General features: G+C 42.6%; 1 protein-coding gene across 1 annotated transcript in view; it reads left to right on the top strand.

Moving 5' to 3' along the window:
- The first annotated feature begins 422 nt into the window (after positions 1-422).
- Positions 423-18,856, top strand: part of agmo (alkylglycerol monooxygenase) — a 31,028-nt gene continuing 12,594 nt past the window's right edge. Inside the window, 5 exon segments of the mRNA XM_090215051.1 lie at positions 423-539; positions 4,888-5,019; positions 5,923-6,079; positions 11,233-11,263; positions 11,430-11,562. Of these exon segments, the coding sequence (XP_090071177.1) occupies positions 423-539; positions 4,888-5,019; positions 5,923-6,079; positions 11,233-11,263; positions 11,430-11,562 (570 nt within the window).

The following is an 18,856-nucleotide window of genomic DNA, read 5'->3' as shown; positions in this document are numbered from 1 at the left end:
TGAATTAATAGGGCTTCACTATTCGATACCTAACAATGATCCATGACCTGCAAATCAATGGAATGTAAGTGTAAAGACAGACCACAGACAGAATGGTCGGACAATGTCATAGCTGGTTTCTTCATAATATACATGAAAGACCACCACACATTTGTTATCTTTTCATTTCTGGAATTGATACTATGGTAAGATTTAATGGCAGCTGAAGGCATTGTCAGTCCTGAGACAAAACAACCAACCTATGATCCACACCTGACCTATGATCCATTTACTGTATCCTGCCTCTGAAGAGTGCCAATAGAACGACACAGTTATCTCTCAGTTCAAAGGACATTTGATGACTATGCGTGTTAAAGTAATTTAAAATTCCCCAGACGATTGGTTTAGCATCACCTTGCGTAGAGGGATTGAAGGCGCATACAATGGCACAATTCATGGACCTAGTCTCATTGACCAAGGGTATTAGGTTCATGTTTTACATTGTCACACCAAACAAATCGTCATTTGAAAATGTGGAGGATGTCCCGTACGTTCAGCAGGTGAGTTCGCTGTTAAAAAACGCTGGAGTGGTTTGATGGGTTTTGTGTTTTTTTTTTTAACAATCTATATTGTGGCGCTCATGCTAGGAGTGACACGCTTGAAATGTATAAACATAGCGAAGGAAAGTCTGCACACTTAGTTTGAATGATATCATATATGCTACTGTATATTCATAAATATTCACAAAGATGGTCACAAACCTGTAGGAACTGTCAGGGAAGTGGTGCTATAGAGTGACTATATCACTACACTGGTTTCTGCAGTAGCCTAGTTAAGACCGTAAACTCTTCATATAGCTATTGCATGACGTTGTATAAACGATACAAACAGTGTAGCTGCTGTTATTGTTTGTCATATATGGGCTTGAATGTTGGCTGTATGGTTCATATTTTCAAATGATATGATATTAGTACATTTATTTTCATATTCTCTCTCAAATCCTTAGTTTTAGACAAACAATATGTATTTGATCATGAGCATGGGGAGGTGTGCCCTGTTCAGTCCAATGGGGGGGGATGTCTGTTAACCCGCCTGAATTGAACCTTTCTCTCTGAAAAATGTAGTTAATTTAATCTGATTGTCTTAAAGTTCAATGACTTTGTCCACACAGGGCATCTGAACAGACAAAATACATTTTGATGATTTTCATCAATATTTTGGGTGTTTATATAACTTTTGTACACCTATGGTGTTCCCGGTCATGACCGGTCATTAGAAATTAATGGGTGAGACTACAATTAGTTCATCATTCATCAGATGGACACTCTTCCTCTCCCAGACCCCCATATGCATGTGTGTTCGAGCACACGCACGCACGCACTGTCAGGGGTGTGTACGGCATGCGAAGTCAGCTGCAGGAGAGCAGAGTGTAATAAACAGGCGCACTTTAATTCCGGTCCAAAAATGACAGCGCATAAGAACAGTAATGTGCCAGAAACACGGAACATAGCAAAAGTATAGCGCCTGACAAAATCCACATAACAATAAACAATTACACACAAAGACATGGTGGGGAACAGAGGACTAAATACATGCAGTAATTATGGAATGAAAACCAGGTGTGTAATGGAACAAGACAAAACAAATGGATATATGAGAAATAGAGCGGCTATGGCTAGAAAGCCGGTGACGTCGATCGCTGAACGCCGCCCGAACAAGGAGAGGAGCCGACTTCGGTGGAAGTAGTGACACGCACGCAAGCGCGCGCACACACACACATACACACACAAACCTCACTCCCCTTCCATGGCAACCCCCACGGGAACCTTTCCCCAATAGAATCTTTCCCCCACAGGAACCACACCTGTTGACATTCTCACAAATAATCGCAACATTGTTTCAATAATATATAGAACTTTTCTCACAGCTCTGGTATATAAAGCTTTTTTGAGGCCTTGCTCACAATTCATTCTGTGGCAGCACAATGACCAAACAATATACTGTATATGAGGCTCTTGATCATATCTTTGATCATGACACTGGTGAGGAGGAGAGAGTCCTTGTTAAACTTTGATACAAAGTAGTCTGTGATAGATAGCACAATATGTTTCATCTGAGTATTTATTATTGTCAAAATAATCCATACATTATGCTTTTCTTTACTCAAAATGAGTTGTATTGCAAATAGAAGTTCAAAACGTGTAATGTTCACAATAACTTAAGTTGATAAAGATCTAACACAACATTAGGTGATAATATATGTGTTATTATGGATTTGTAATCAGCTATAATGTGGCAGAATTAATTAACATGAAACGAACACAACAGGGGGGTTAAATATTGTTGTATTTTAGGACCACTTTTGACTTGAGCACCCAGTGCAAATGAACAGAACACACCAATACTTTTTATTGTGACATCTGGATGATAAAGGTTTAGCGAAATCCTAAAATCAACATGTTTATTGTTTGAGGGATAAAGCTCACGTTTTAACAGGCTTCTATAAAGCCATGTGAATCGAGAAAAAACAATTACCCAAACAGCAGGACTCCTCAGTGTTTTAATCCTGCTCCAAACAAACTGTAATGAAACAACCTCATTTACTTCAGTATTGTTACAGAGTTGCATGTGATGTTTGCATGGGTGTGTCACGCTTGTTTCGGTGCTGAGTGTTGTTTGTGATGTAGTCATCACTCTGTGCACTAGTCTGTGTAGGATAGCCTACATGTAAGTGTCAAAAACATTTGGTTGACTATGTACAGGTGCAGGATCTTAATTTGATCACCCTGTTGCAGGATAACTTTCATGCATTGCAGGAAATGTAGAACTGGCAGTGTATATGAGGTTAAAAAAGGCTACTGAAATTTGTAATTTCTACTTTGAAATGTCATGCTTGATTTTCCCTTACGAAAAATGTATCAACACCTACAAAAATGTCACTGAATTAGAATCTACATTTCCTGTTTCTGCAGGAGCAAACTAGCTCACCTGTAACATTTTTGCTTCCGTCCCATTCCTTGTCTCAATCTGGGCTCAAACCCGGGACCCTCTGATCACATCAAAAACTTTCACCCACAAAGCATCATTACTTGTCCCCTTACAAAGCCACTGGTCAGTTGAACCTCTGTATAGCGGGATTATCATCATAGCTCAGTATGTAAATAAGTTGTTTTTAAATAAAAACACTGCAATAAACATTGCTTGTCTGATTTAATTCCTGCCATAGTTTAATTGATTATCCAGTTACAACAAGATACATTATACCTGTTACTTTAGGACAAAGTAGACATACTCTCATAAGAGAATGTACAGGGTTTGTGTCTTCCCCATCACAAACCCGCGGCTAACGTCACTCATCTACATCCTGGTAAAAATGGCCCTATATGGGATAATACCAACATCTGTTCCACAATGTCATTCGCTTTGCAAGATCTAAGACCAAAAACAGAGATTTATATAAAACTATTAAAGACTCCCTTGACAATTTTCACAAGCCCAAAGCATGTTACAGCCTTCATAAGACTTGTTTTCGTTTGTCCTGTTGTTTGGAGGAAAATGCCACACAGAGTAAACACAGTGATTGTGAAGGTCAAACAAACACATTAAGAATTATTATTTTTTTAAAGTCCAAAACAACCCATTCCCTCGGCATCCCCTTTTTCGCATGGCATGAGAACCTGAATTCCTTCCCAAATAAAGTGGAAAGCTGTCAAGAACACAGCTCTGACGAGGTAAAACAATACTCTAGATATGAGAAAAAGAGGGAACGTTCAAGCCAGAATCCAAAATGATAATCTCTCTCTCACTCAGTGGGTTTGGAGAGAGAGTGCTTGCGCTCTGAGCCCATTTGTTAGATGCAGTCCGTCAGTCCTCTGCCAGATGTTGGAGTGTAGCGTGTGATCGTCGGTCCCTCGTGGTCCTCTAGATCGCCCTAACACACACACACACACACACACACACATCCTATTCCACCTCCAGGTCTACACCTAGCGATCCACGTTCCACACACACCCCTTGGGTGCAGTCACATGACCAGATGAAGGTTTAGGTGACCAGGTCAGGTCAATCACGAGTGACATGGTCATTTCCTAAGACTAGCCAACAGGTCCAACACACTGTTGATGTCACAATTATGACATGATGGAAACCATTTTTGGTAACCTCTAGTAATTTCCTAGTAAGTACCTCCCATTCTGTTCTTGCATACTCCACACCTACGTAAAACCTAATGCAGCAGATACTGTATGTAGCATACTTATAGAATGGAATACTAAATAATAGAATAACTTTAGCCATATGAAGACATAAATGTTTTTGTTTTGTTTGTTGGCCTATCCAAAAATTGCCCTAATCGGAGGACAAAATAATAACTGTGTTTTTACTGCATCTTTTTCTTTCTTCTTTTTTCCCCCCCTTTGTTACATGAACATAGTATATACATTTTACAGACATGGTGCACTTTTTTATATTGCTTATTATATATGGATGGATAATATTCAGACGCATCAGGTATTCATGTCTTCAGTCTGAACTATTATCAATCATACATGTTTGCGAAACGTGCACGTGTAGTCGTCTGGTCATGTGATGTAACGAGACCTATTGAAATGAAAGGTTCCTCCAAATATTATTTGTATGAGTTGTTCAAGTGTTTTCTTCTCCACTGGAAGCTGAAATAGATCCTCAGGGAGAGATGATATGTGACTATCCCTGTGTTGCTTCACCATAGAGCCATCAGGGAAACATCATGCATCACAAGACATGAAAGCCCTTTTTATTGTTCATTTTCCAAGACAAACATGTGAGGTTACTGTAAGCGTTCAAGGAAACACAAGACCGAGAAGTGGTGGAGTTTTCATTGTGCTTGGACTGTTGATTCGAATTTGTTCTCCTCTGTTGTGACTACAGGCCACCCCGTTCTTTATGGGCTTGATGGTTGTAGAACTGGTGGTGAGCCTGCTGAAGGATGGAACCCCACTGGCCTGCGTCAGTGACGTCGTCACAGTGTCAGCTGGTATCATTTCTAGAATGCCCACGCGGGTAAACTCTAACTTTCTTGTAGGTTTCTAGAATTCCTATAGGGAAGCCTAAGCCTCTTCCTAAACTAAAAATACTGATCAATGGAGAATCTCCATAGAAATGGCTTTTTAGTCCAGGACTAGGCTTAATTTGTGTCCAGGAAACTGGCCCATTGAGTTCTATAGAAAAGTAATTACAGAAGTGCATCTCTAATGATAATGTATGGCTGTATAGGTAAAAAAAAATATTAAAAAAATTGTATACTGTAAGATGATCTAACTGTGCACCTGAAATGTATTGTGGAGAATCTGTGTGCTTATCTATTTGCAGTCTAGCTACTTAAGGGATTATTTTTGTTGTTGTTGTAATATTTGTTTTTACTTTTACCCCTTTTTCTCCCCAATTTCATGGTATCCAATTGGTAGTTACAGTCTTGTCTCATCGCTGCAACTCCCGTACAGACTCGGGAGAGGCGAAGGTCGAGAGCCATGCGTACTCCGAAACACAACCCTGGACCAAGCCGTACTGCTTCATGACACAATGCCTGCTTAACCCAGAAGCCAACCACACCAATGTGTCGGAGGAAACACGGTACACCTGGCAACCGTGTCAGCGTGCATGCACCCTGCCCGCCACAGGAGTCACTAGAGCGCAATGGGACAAGGACATCTCTGCTAGCCAAACCCTACCCTAACCCGGACGACGCTGGGCCAATTGTACGCCGCCCCATGTGTCTCCCGGTTGCAGCCGGCTGCGACAGAGCCTGGACTCAAACCAGGATCTCTAGTGGCAGAGCTAGCAACTGCAATCCAGTGCCTTAGACCACTGTGCCACTCGGGAGGCCCTACTTAAGGTATTTTTTAGTAATATTCAGTTGTGACTGAACTAAATACATTTGTTATTTTCTTCCTGGCTATTTGCAAGCGGTTTGAAATAACCACTTACATCTACATGTGGAACAACTTCTATCTACTGGAGCTACCCTGGGACTCTGCCTGGGCATGGTGGCTGGCTTTCCTAGTGGTGGACTTCGCCTACTACTGGGTCCATCGCTTTGCTCACGGTATGGCCATCAGTCTGGGTTAGCTTCTGACCTGGGTGAAATACATACAGTATGTCAAATACTTGAGGTGCACTTGATTTAGCTTGCCAGGTACAATGGAACCAATGAGAAGCAAGGTTCGACACTCAACTCGAAGAGGGTTATATGTAAGACATTCCAGCTGGTCAAGTGAAATAAACCGCACCTCAAGTATTTAAAAGTATTGGGAAGTAGTTGTACTTGTATTTTTGGGTAATCATTATATGGTATGGAAGGTTTGATCAAATATGAAATCTCATATTGATGCAAATGAAATAGCAAATTGTCTTGCATGTATTTCAATTCTACATGTCCATGAGGATTGAATTATTCATAACAAAATGTTTTGTCTTTAATGATTTCTCTATGGATTCAGCGTGAGCTATATCCGGTGATGAATGATTCTATAATGCACACATCTTTTTTTCTTTTTGAGAGGAAGCAATTATTTGTGAGTTATGTCCAGATGTTTTTGAACTGACCAGATGTGAGAGGCTGTGATCTCTTGAGACATGTTGTCTTACCTGGCGCTTCATAGGGAGAAAGCTGTAAATAGTGATGGCTCAATAGCAGAACGGTTCTGGAGCTGCACCAAAGATGCCCTCTAATTCTTCTCCCCATGCAGGGCTGTCTGTAATATCCTGGGATCTCAGCCCTTATCACTTAAACTGCGGTTTGTACTGGACAATAATAACTTAGCACCCAGAACAAAATCTCCTGTCCCACTGGAAACAGATGTCAATTCAACTTCTGTTCCACATTCGAAACAACGTTGATTCAACCAGTGTGCGCCCAGTGTTGAATGGCAATGCAGAAATAACGTTTTTCTGATACACAACTTGCTTAGCAGCAGCAACATTGTGTTTGTGTGTCAAAACAGGGCCCTTGCTAAATTCGAGCTCTATTTATGTCAGTGGCACATCCAACTCTGCTCCAGATCTCTCTCTAATCCAAATATGTCTGGCTTAAAGTCCAGACTGTCCCTGTGTTGACATTTGAGTCATGGGTAAATTTAAAATGTGTTTTTAACGTTGGGTCAGACACCTACCAATTGTATTGGATGATAGAAAATGACCTCTGCCAGTGCCAACCTACAGTGGGGCAAAAAAGTATTTAGTCAGCCACCAATTGTGCAAGTTCTCCTATTTAAAAAGATGAGAGAGGCCTGTAATATTCACCATAGGTACACTTCAACTATGACAGACAAAATGAGAAAAAGAAATCCAGAAAATCACATTGTAGGATTTTTAATGAATTTATTTGCAAATTATGGTGGAAAATAAGTATTTTGTCACCTACAAACAAGCAAGATTTCTGGCTCTCACAGACCTGTAACTTCTTATTTAAGAGGCTCCTCTGTCCTCCACTCGTTACCTGTATTAATGGCACCTGTTTGAACTTGTTATCAGTATAAAAGACACCTGTCCACAACCTCAAAAAGTCACACTCCAAACCCTACTATGGCCAAGACCAAAGAGCTGTCAAAGGACACCATAAACAAAATTGTAGACCTGCACCAGGCTGGGAAGACTGAATCTGCAATAGGTAAGCAGCTTGGTTTGAAGAAATCAACTGTGGGAGCAATTATTAGGAAGTGGAAGACATACAAGACCACTGATAATCTCCCTCGATCTGGGGCTCCACGCAAGATCTCACCCCGTGGGGTCAAAATGATCACAAGAACGGTGAGCAAAAATCCCAGAACCACACGGGGGGACCTAGTGAATGACCTGCAGAGAGCTAGGACCAAAGTAACAAAGCCTACCATCAGTAACACACTACGCCGCCAGGGACTCATCCTGCAGTGCCATACGTGTCCGCCTGCTTAAGCCAGTACATGTCCAGGCCCGTCTGAAGTTTGCTAGAGAGCATTTGGATGATCCAGAAGAAGATTGGGAGAATGTCATATGGTCAGATGAAGCCAAAATAGAACTTTTTGGTAAAATCTCGACTCGTCGTGTTTGGAGGACAAAGAATGCTGAGTTGCATCCAAAGAACACCATACCTATTGTGAAGCATGGGGGTGGAAACATCATGCTTTGGGGCTGTTTTTCTGATAAGGGACCAGGACGTCCGTGTAAAGGAAAGAATGAATGGGGCCGTGTATCGTGAGATTTTGAGTGAAAACCTCCTTCCATCATTAAGGGCATTGAAGATGAAACGTGGCTGGGTCTTTCAGCATGACAATGATCCCAAACACACCGCCCGGGCAACGAAGGAGTGGCTTCGTAAGAAGCATTTCAAGGTCCTGGAGTTGCCTAGCCAGTCTCCAGATCTCAACCCCATAGAAAATCTTTGGAGGGTGTTGAAAGTCCGTGTTGCCCAGCAACAGTCCCAAAACATCACTGCTCTAGAGGAGATCTGCATGGAGGAATGGGCCAAAATACCAGCAACAGTGTGTGAAAACCTTGTGAAGACTTACAGAAAACTTTGACCTCTGTCATTGCCAACAAAGGGTATATAACAAAGTATTGAGATAAACTTTGTTATTGACCAAATACTTATTTTCCACCATAATTTGCAAATAAATTCATAAAAAATCCTACAATGGGCCTCCCGGGTGGCGCAGTGGTTAAGGGCGCTGTACTGCAGCGCCAGCTGTGCCATCACAGTCCCTGCACCGCCCAGGCTCTGTCGTACCCGGCCGCGACCGGGAGGTCCGTGGGGCGACGCACAATTGGCCTAGCGTCGTCCGGGTTAGGGAGGGCTTGGTCGGAAGGGGTGTCCTTGTCTCATCGCGCACCCGCGACTCCTGTGGCGGGCCGGGCGCAGTGCGCGCTAACCAAGGTGGCCAGGTACACGGTGTTTCCTCCGACACATTGGTGCGGCTGGCTTCCGGGTTGGATGCGCGCTGTGTTAAGAAGCAGTGCGGCTTGGTTGGGTTGTGTATCGGAGGACGCATGACTTTCAACCTTCGTTTCAACCGAGCCCGTACTGGAGTTGTAGCGATGAGACAAGATAGTAGCTACTACAACAATTGGATAAAAAAAGGGGTAAAATCCCCCCCCCCGCCCCCCCCCAAAACGGATTTTTTTTTTCTAGTTTTATCTGTCATAGTTGAAGTGTACCTATGATGGACAATTACAGGCCTCTCTCATCTTTTGAAGTGGGAGAACTTGCACAATTGGTGGCTGACTAAATACTTTTTTGCCCCATTGCATCTGATTGAGGGGCCTGCCTGTCTATAAAACACGTAAACAAACCTCCCACGGAAGTTTATTATCCTCAATGGAAGGTCGTTAACCTTAGCTAAGCAGGTTTTTATTGTGGCATATGAAGGTCGATGACACTCTTCTCAGGCTAAGTGGATTGTAGAGATAGGTTAAATAAATATCAGCCGCAATTCTGCCTATTTTCTCTTATTTGTAGAGTCACCATGGCGATTGATCTCAATAGCATTTCACTAGTCCTGAGTTAAAATTTGTACAGTATATTGTAATGAAGTGCTTGTGTATGTCATTCTCTCATTCTCTCCATTGTTTAAAAAATGATTCGTACAATATTATATATCTCTGGTTTATTTGGTCAGATTTTTATTTTGGAAGTGTGGTATGATTTTTATGTCCCGAAACTTTCCACTTACTTTCATTTCCTCCACTCCAGCTTTGACTTATTTTGGAACGTTGTGGGGTCACAGTTAATTCTCTGGTGCCCGACCACTGCACTCGGTCAGAATAGAAGGATAGAAGCTTTTCCCCTTAGCTACTACAGGGCGCTTCCTCCCTCACCGCAGGATTGGGCCAGACCCTGTCTTCATTCACTCTTCACTCTGGCCCAGTGAGGTCATCTTGGTTAACCAGTTGTTGACCTCCTGGCCTATGCCAGAGTAGAGTTTGACCAATGCACAGTTCTCATTTCCGTATTGGTTGTTGTCTGAGTAAGTGAACATCTACAGTATATGCTTAAGGCAGTAGACATGTACCTGTATTTAGTTGCAATAGTCATGAAGAGACAAGGATAATTTAGCTCTTGTAATTACTCAAGTATGAAAGCTAACAATGTGTATTTAAATGTAATGTCATATTTCAGGACTTTCCTCTATTTTTATAATGTTCTGGTATAACACTTACATCAAAACAGTTTAAATAGTAAATGTCTGCATCAATTGAGCATGTGAAAATGTATCTACAATTCTATTCTGTCAAAACATATGACCTATAAATCTCAATACTGTGTTAAAAGTGAAAATACAATAGAAAGCTGTGAAGAGGGCAGGGTGACATCCTCCATCGGGAAATGTGAATCCTAATTAGAAGAATTGTAAAATACGAATGTGGATTTGAAGAGTTTTATGGCCATTTCATAGTTTCTCCTCATGTCACTTGAAAGGACAGTCTCATTATAATTGAATGGAAAGAGCTTTGAAAGTAAAAAGTCGGCCTCTCTTCGCTGATGCCGTCTTTATTGAGAAGACATTACTTGCCCTTGCTCTGGGCAGCCAGTTAGCTCTTGGGGATAGGGACCAGAGAACGAAATGGCCATAGTCTCCAGGGTTCTCATTTATCAATGTTGTGTAGAAAAGCTTCTAAATTAACTCGTACAAAGAGAATTTAGAATGTTCGCAAGTACAAAAAAGTTGGTATTTATCAATTGCTCGTACGCTTGATTTACACACACCTGTAAGTATTTTTGCCTTGATGAATCAGACACGTTCTGAAACACTGTGCTAGTGCACGTGAAGTCTCATTTACATAAATAACCGCCCCTAAATGACCATTTATGGTCACAAACCTACCCTTTAAAGCTGCAAGAAATGTCACAAATTTTGGGCTGCAAACATGGAGAAATCAAATAAGAAAAAACACTTTTGGGATGCAGAAATTGAACTTTTGATCATCGATGTGGAAGAAAAACAAGCTATACTTTTTGGAGCCCTCAGCAATGGCTTGACAAATAAGATAACATATATTGCTTGGGAGCAGGTAAGAGCTTTGGTAAATTCAGTTAATGAAATTAAAAAGAAATGGTTGGATTTGAAAACATATGCCCCCCCCAAAAAAAAATTATGATCCACAAAAGGTATATAAGTGCAACAGGAGGAGGGCAGAGTGACTCTTCACTGTCTGCTATGGACCAGCTCATTGGTAGCATAATTGGGGAGACCTCAGTTTCTGGCATCATATGTGACGGTGCTATTGAGGATCCTCTCCCAGACCCTGAAGGAATACCAGACACCAACTTATGGTAAGTCAAACTTGATTTTTGCAACCATAATCAGACATGGACAACATGTAAATATTTTTTCTTGACAAATATAACAAAAATACAGTATAACAATATGTGTAACAAAATGACCTACGAAAATAACATGAAATCTTGACAGATGTGGGTGAATTGCCTGACCCCTCAGCCCCAGGCCTACAAGAAGGGTGTCCTCTTTGGTGAGCGCTTCAGCTGCGCCGCGTGTTTTGACTGGTGCAGTCCTGAAACAACAAGAAGAGATCAACACATCAATTCTTGGACTCAAACAGCAGCTGGAGGATGTATGCAACGGCCTGAGAAATCAATCATTGAAAGAACTTGTTTGTGTCAACCATGGGAGACGATAAATTCTGGTGCAATGTAAATGTGTTTTCCTTATCGATTTGATTACAATATTTGGAAGAATAGATGCCTAAAACCGTTGTATAATATTGACTCTTGTCCTCAGTGCCAGGGCTATGGGTGGTGGGAATCACTCCCTGTCTGGCATGGGCTCATCGGGTCTGGGTGGATCATTCGGTGGAATGCCACTTTTGATTGCAATGTTGTGGAGCACACTGCCAGCCTTGACAATGTAGCAAACCTAAAAAGGAATTTGCACATTGTATTACATTCATGTAATGGCATTTGAAGGCACGCCATTTCAGAGGCAAACCTTGCTAGGCTGGTATTGCAGTGTGCCTCCTGTCCCAGACAAGCACAGCCAACTCTCTTTCAGCAGGCCTATGGTGCGCTCCACTGTTCTTGTGCGTGAGCTTGGTTGTACCTTGCCTCTTGTTGGTTTGAGGGGTTTATGAGGGAAGTCAGCCATGTTTTTAATGGGTAGCCCCATTAAAAATAAATTGTATAATGATCAACAACTAATTCCTGGAGGTTAAGGCTGACTGAACTGTTCTGCACAATGAATGACTCGTGTCCCATTTGACCACTACATTCAACGAAGCCAAATGTGAATCATAGATGACCTGCACATTGACAGAATGGAAACCTTTCCTGTTGACGAAGTTGAATTCGCTCAATGATGGTGATTTTATTGCAATGTGGGTGCAGTCAATTGCTCCAATGACATTGGTAAATCCATCTATGGTATGGAAATCCCTTTTCACTCTGTCCTGTTGCACAACAGTGGACGGAAACCTTCTGTATTGTGGGGTCAATTAAATAATGCCATGAAGGACTGCAGGCAATATTCGGCTCATGGTTGGTTGTGAAATGCCAGACCGATCCGCAATACCCCGTTGGAATGTTCCAGTGGCCAAAAATCCCAGGGTGGAGAAGACTTGGGTTTGTACTGGGATGGCATTGGGGTGTTTCGTCTCCATTTCTAATACTGGAGAGAGTTGGTTGCAGAGATACAATCAAATATTCCTGGGAAAACTAAATCTACTAAAGCCAAGTGTCGCTCTCAGCAAAAACAATCTGCACGCTCATTGAAAACCAATGCTCCCTGCGTTATTGCAGCTTTTTGCAGATCCTCCAGCAATGCACGATTTGCCATTTTGGACATGTCACAATGCCTCTGGTTTAACTAAATTGCCTCCTACCTTGCATTCCACTCTCTTTCTAATGGACTTTATTATTCAATTAGGCTTAAATTAGGAGAACTATTAATAGCGTAAGTGTCTATAACAGAAATACATTAACTATTCATCTATTATCTTTTTTCTTCATAGTTTCTGATTTGGTCCAGTATGTCAATCCTTTTTCCATTTGGTGGATGGTATTTCATTATCAGTTTGACTTTTCACCCACAAGGTGCTGTGCGTACGCATGGTCCGAGGTTGGCTTACATTTACGCACATTCTCAAGCTTAAGTACAAATGGATAAATCCCACACTTTGCTTAGAAATTATCTCACTGCAGCCTTGATGAATGAGGGCCTAGGTATTTAGGGTTAGAGGCCCTCATAACTGTAGACATTCTTTATCACAGAGTTAATACAAAGTAAAGTGAATGGTTAAGTAAAGTGCAATTTACATGTGATATATTTTATTCAATCACCAAGTCGATGCTTGATAAAGGTTCAATGAGAGGCACTGTCCCAGGGGTGCTGCACTGGGGAGTCGCGAAAACAGTTGATTTTTAGCTTTTAAAAGCATACAGTTGTTTTTGCAGAGAGCAAGACACTTTCTCAAGTGTTCTCGGCATTGAATAATCCACATATATAACCTTAGAACCATTCATAGTACTCCCAGTCCCAGTCTCACCACTATTTCCTCACTGTGCTCTGCCTTTCTGTTAGGTAGTTCTGCATTTCTTACTCCGTCATTTTCCAGTCACCACCTCTGTTTTCTCAGTAAGTCTATGCTGGCATGTAGCTCTGCCAGTAGTCCTGCCAGTGCGATCTGTTATTACTCTAACCTTGTTCCAACAGCAAAGCCTCTCTCCTCATCACTAGACTGGCAGACCATTGAAAATATATTATTTACGGATGCTTGCATCCTTTGTATGCTAACTCACTTCTAGAAATATCTTCTAAGATAAGCTGCATAGGGAATCATGTACTGTACCATTGTTTTTAATTTTACCTCTTCCAAAGTCATGTAATTTGCTTATTATTGATTGTCTTTCACAGTCTTCTTTCAACCCGAGAAATGATACAGTCCAGAGGCAGTTATGTTCAGAAGGCAATATGCATTTTGGTGGTAGTTGTTGACAGTCCTGATGATTCTGTTTATTCTCCTCTAACCTACAGATATAGGATCTTAGTTTGATCACTATTTGTTGCTGAGAATTGTACATACATTTACTGAAAACCCACACTAACACATGGTTATTTTAACAGTATTGCTCTTTTCACATAGCCTAATTTTGGCCTAACTAATAGCCTAACCATCAAGAAACATTATGGACTAAACATTCAAATCCTGTTGCTGTGGGATTATTTTACTGTGACAATACAGGTCAAATTAAGATCCTACATCTGTATACGTCACACTAATAGCTAGAATCATCCCAGAACACATTTATATCCAGCCAGCTTTCCTAAACCACAGATCAGAACCACAGGTCTCCCTCAGATTGGTTCTACGTGAGATCATGGATCTAGAGGAGTTTCACCACACCAGCGTATTTCACCAGCTTAATTCATATGAGCATTTGAAAATATGTCCCCTTTGGAAGAACTGCTTGCTCTGTTCTCACACAGTAGTAGCTACAGTAGTATTAATACATACTCATGTTACTGTACAGGGACAGTTGGTACAGTACTCTAAGTATGCTGTAAAAAAAATGCAGCATGAAGACTAACTTCTTATAATCCATGAAGGTATTTGGTTAATCTTAGCACACTGATTGAAGGTGGCACTGGATACACAACTGGATACACAGCTCAAAAGCATGGACTCATGCAGTTTAATTCCTATTTACCTGTGACAATTGTCGCCATTCTAGTTTTCAGTTGACAGGGGGGATAAAATATGGGGGGGGGATAAGGAGGGGATAATATATATTTCTGCCAATATTACTGTAAATATAAAAAAATCTTCCCCCACAATATTTGGACATTTCTTTCTCATCAAGAAAAGCCATGATTCATAGACTACGTGTAATGGATGTGAAACGGCTAGCTTAGTTAGCGGTGGTGCGCGCTAAATAGCGTTTCAATCGGTGACTTCACTTGCTCTGAGACCTTGAAGTAGTGGTTCCCCTTGCTCTGCAAGAGCCGCTGCTTTTGTGGAGTGATGGGTAATGATGCTTCGTGGGTGACTGTTGTTGATGTGTGCAGAGGGTCCCTGGTTCGCGCCCGGGTATGGGCGAGGGGACGGTGTAAAGTTACACTGTTACATACGCTGTACTGATGACAGCCTTCACTTGAGATAATGTTTCCCAGTGTGTAGAACCCGGGTGCCTGCTTTTCACTCTCCATAGCATCCTGTGGTGTGCGAGTGTGTGTGCCTGGCCGTGCCGTCCTCTCTGTACAGTACCATAGCCTAGCCCTACGGACAGCAGCAGTTGTCAAGACAAACAGAATTGGTAGTCGCTGGGGTTGCTGGGGAGTCCCTGAGGAGGCTCTACTGATCTGAATGTTATTGTTTTAAAATTAACTTTTTTTTGGCCGTACGGCGGGGCAGGGGTTAACCTCCTGGTGGCCAGGGCTTCATAACTATTCTTTGTAACTGGAAGTTTCTGGGCTGGAGCAGGTTAAAGGGTTGGAGGGCGTACAAAAGAACCAAACCCGGTTGGTCAGGATGTGGGCGCTCACCGTGCTACAAGAGACCCGGGCTGCTAGCACCTCTGGGACCCAGGGATATTATCAACAATGGGTAGCAGTGGGTAGCAGGCCACAAAGCTGTGCGTGTGTGTGTGTTTGGGGGTATTTGTTTGTACAGTATGTGTGCATAGAGGGGCTAGACTGGGCTGAGTAAGGAAAAAAAGTATTCCTGATTAGCTAAGTGACTGAGCTGAGCGAAGCACTCTGCGGCCCAGGGGTCTATTGCTCTCATGTTTGGTCAATTGTGGCTGTCCCCTGTCACTTTGGTTTATGTAGGACAGGCAAGTGTCACTAATGATGTTGACAGGAAAGGTGAATCATGGTGGAGTGGGATACCAATCAAAACGGAGCTTGAACACATTTGGTAATGGCACCGGAGGAGATGGCTGCTGTTTTACTGTCCCCTAATCAATTGTGCTATTGTGTGTGCTTTTTCAAATTATTTGTAACTTATTTTGTACATAATGACCGAAAAGAGCTTCTAGATATCAGGACAGCGATTACTCACCCCGTACTGGAAGAATCCTTTTTTCTTTAACGAGTCAGATACAAAGGATTTACTCCAGATGACTGACAAGGCCCTTATCCCCATCATTCGCAGGAGAAAGAGACGGAGATATCGGGGACGTAAGTCTGGGTGCCTTGTAAGGATCCGATGGCGAGTGGGTAATCTGCCTTTACCTTCGATCCTATTAGCCAATGTACAATCACTGGATAGTAAAATAGACAAACTACGAACATGTATATCCTACCAACGGGACATTAAAAACTGTAATATCTTATGTTTCACCAAGTCGTGGCTGAACGAAGACATGAATAACATACAGCTGGGGGGTTTTACAATTTGTCGGCGGGATAGAACAGCAGCCTCTGGTAAGACAAGGGGTGGCGGTCTATGTATATTTGTAAACAACAGCTGGTGCACAAAATCTAAGGAAGTCTCAAGGTTTTGCTTGCCTGAGGTGGAGTATCTCATGATAAGCTGTAGACTACACTATTTACCAAGACAGGTTTCATCTATATTCTTCGTAGGTGTTTATTTACCATCACAAACCGATGCTGGCACTAAGACCGCACTCAATGAGCTGTATACGCAAACAGGAAGACGCTCATCCAGAGGCGGCGCTCCTAGTGGCTGGGGACTTTAATGCAGGGAACTTAACTTAAATCAGTTTTACCTCATTTCTACCAGCATGTTAAATGTGCAACCAGAGGTTAAAAAAAAACTCTCCACATACAGAGATGCGTACAAAGCTCTCTGTCGCCCTCGATTTGGCAAATCTGACCATAATTCTATCCTCCTGACTCCTGCTTACAAGCAAAAACTAAAGCAGGAAGCACCAGTAACTCGGTCAATAAAAAAGTGCTCAGATGAAGCAAATGTTAAGCTACATGACTGTTTTTCTAGCACACATTGGAATATATTCCTGGATTCTTCCGATGGTATTGAGGAGTACACCACATCAGTCACTTGCTTCATCAATAAGTGCATCGATGACGTCGTCCCCACAGTGACTGTATGTACATACCCCAACCAGAAGCCATGATTTATAGGAAACATCTGCACCAAGCTAAAGGGTAGAGCTGCCTCTTTCAAGGAGCGGGACTCTAACCCAGAAGCTCACAAGAAATCCTGCTATGCCCTCCGACGAACCATCAAACAGGCAACGCATCAATACAGGACTAAAATTGAATCGTACTACTCGAGCTCTAATGCTCGTCGGATGTGGCAGGGCTTGCAAACTATTAAAAACTACAAATTGAAGCACAGCCGCGAGCTGCCCAGTGACACAAGCCTACCAGACAAGCTAAATTACTTGTATGCTCACTTCGAGGCAAGTAACACTGAAACATGCATGAGAGCATCCGCTGTTATGGATGACTGTGTGATCACTCCGTAGCTGATGTCAGTAAGACCTTTAAACAGGTCAACATTCACAAGGCAGCAGGGCCAGACGGATTACCAGGACGTGTACTGCGAGCATGCGCTGACCAACACGCAAGTGTCTTCACTGACATTTTCAACCTGTACCTGACTGAGTCTGTAATACAAACATGTTTCAAGCAAACCACCATAGTTCCTGTGCCCAAGAACACTAAGGTAACCTGCCTAAATGACTAGTGACTATGTCACCATGCCACTCACGTTTGTAGATATGAAGTGCTTTGAAAGGCTGGTCATGGCTCACATCGACACCATTATCCCTGAAACCCTAGACCCACTCCAATTTGCATACTGCCCCAACAGATCCACAGATTATGCAATCTCTAATGCACTCCACACTGCTCTTTCCCACCGGGACAAAAGGAACACCTATTTGAGAATGCTATTCATTGTCTACAGCTTAGCGTTCAACACCATAATGCCTTCAAAGCTCATCACTAAGCTAAGGACCTTGGGACTAAACACCTTCATCTGCAACAGGTTCTTGGACTTCCTGATGGGCCACCCCCAGGTGGTAAGGGTAGGTAATAAAACATGCGCCACGCTGATCCTCAACACGGGGACCCTCAGGGGTGTGCTCAGTCCCCTCCTGTACTCCCTGTTCACTCATGACTGCATGGCCAGGCACGACTCCAACACCATCATTAAGTTTGCCAGTGACACAATAGTGCTAGGCCTGATCACCGACAACGATGAGACAGCCTATAGGGATGAGGTCAGAGACCTGGCTGTGTGGTGCCTTGACAACAACCTCTCCCTCAACGTGATCAAGACAAAGGAGATGATTGTGAACTACAGGAAAAGGAGGACCCAGCACGACCCATTTTCATCAACTGGGCTGTAGTGGAGCAGGTTGAGAGCTTCAAATTCCTTGGTGTCCACATCACCAACAAACTATCATGGTCCAAACACACCAAGACAGTTGTGAAGAGGGCACGACAGAGCCTATTCCCCCTCACGAGCCTGGAAAGATTTGGCATGGGTTCTTAGATCCTCAAAAGGTTCGACAGCTGCACAATCGAGAGCATCCTGCCTGCCTGATTGCATCACTGCCTACGGCCCAGTACATCACTGGGGCCAAGCTTCCTGCCACCCAGGACCTCTATACCAGGCAGTGTCAGAGGAAGGCCCTAAAAATTGTCAAAGACTCCAGCCACCCTAGTCATAGACTGCTTTCTCTGCTACCGCATGGCAAGCGCTACTGGAGTGTGAAGTCTATGTCCAAAAGACTTCTTAACAGCTTCTACCCCCTAGCCATAAGACTCCTGAACTTCTAATCAAATGGCTAACCATACTATTTGCATTGCCCCCCCTCCCCCCTCGTTTGTGCTGCTGCTACTCTCTGTTTATTATCAATGTTTTGTCACTTTAACTCTACCTACATGTACTTATTACCTCAATTACCTCACTAACCAGT

This window comes from Oncorhynchus mykiss, chromosome 2 (assembly GCF_057628025.1).
Source record: "Oncorhynchus mykiss isolate SJ-2025 chromosome 2, ASM5762802v1, whole genome shotgun sequence".
NCBI classification, from domain to species: Eukaryota; Metazoa; Chordata; class Actinopteri; order Salmoniformes; family Salmonidae; genus Oncorhynchus; species Oncorhynchus mykiss.
This window is presented reverse-complemented; position numbering and strand designations above follow the sequence as displayed.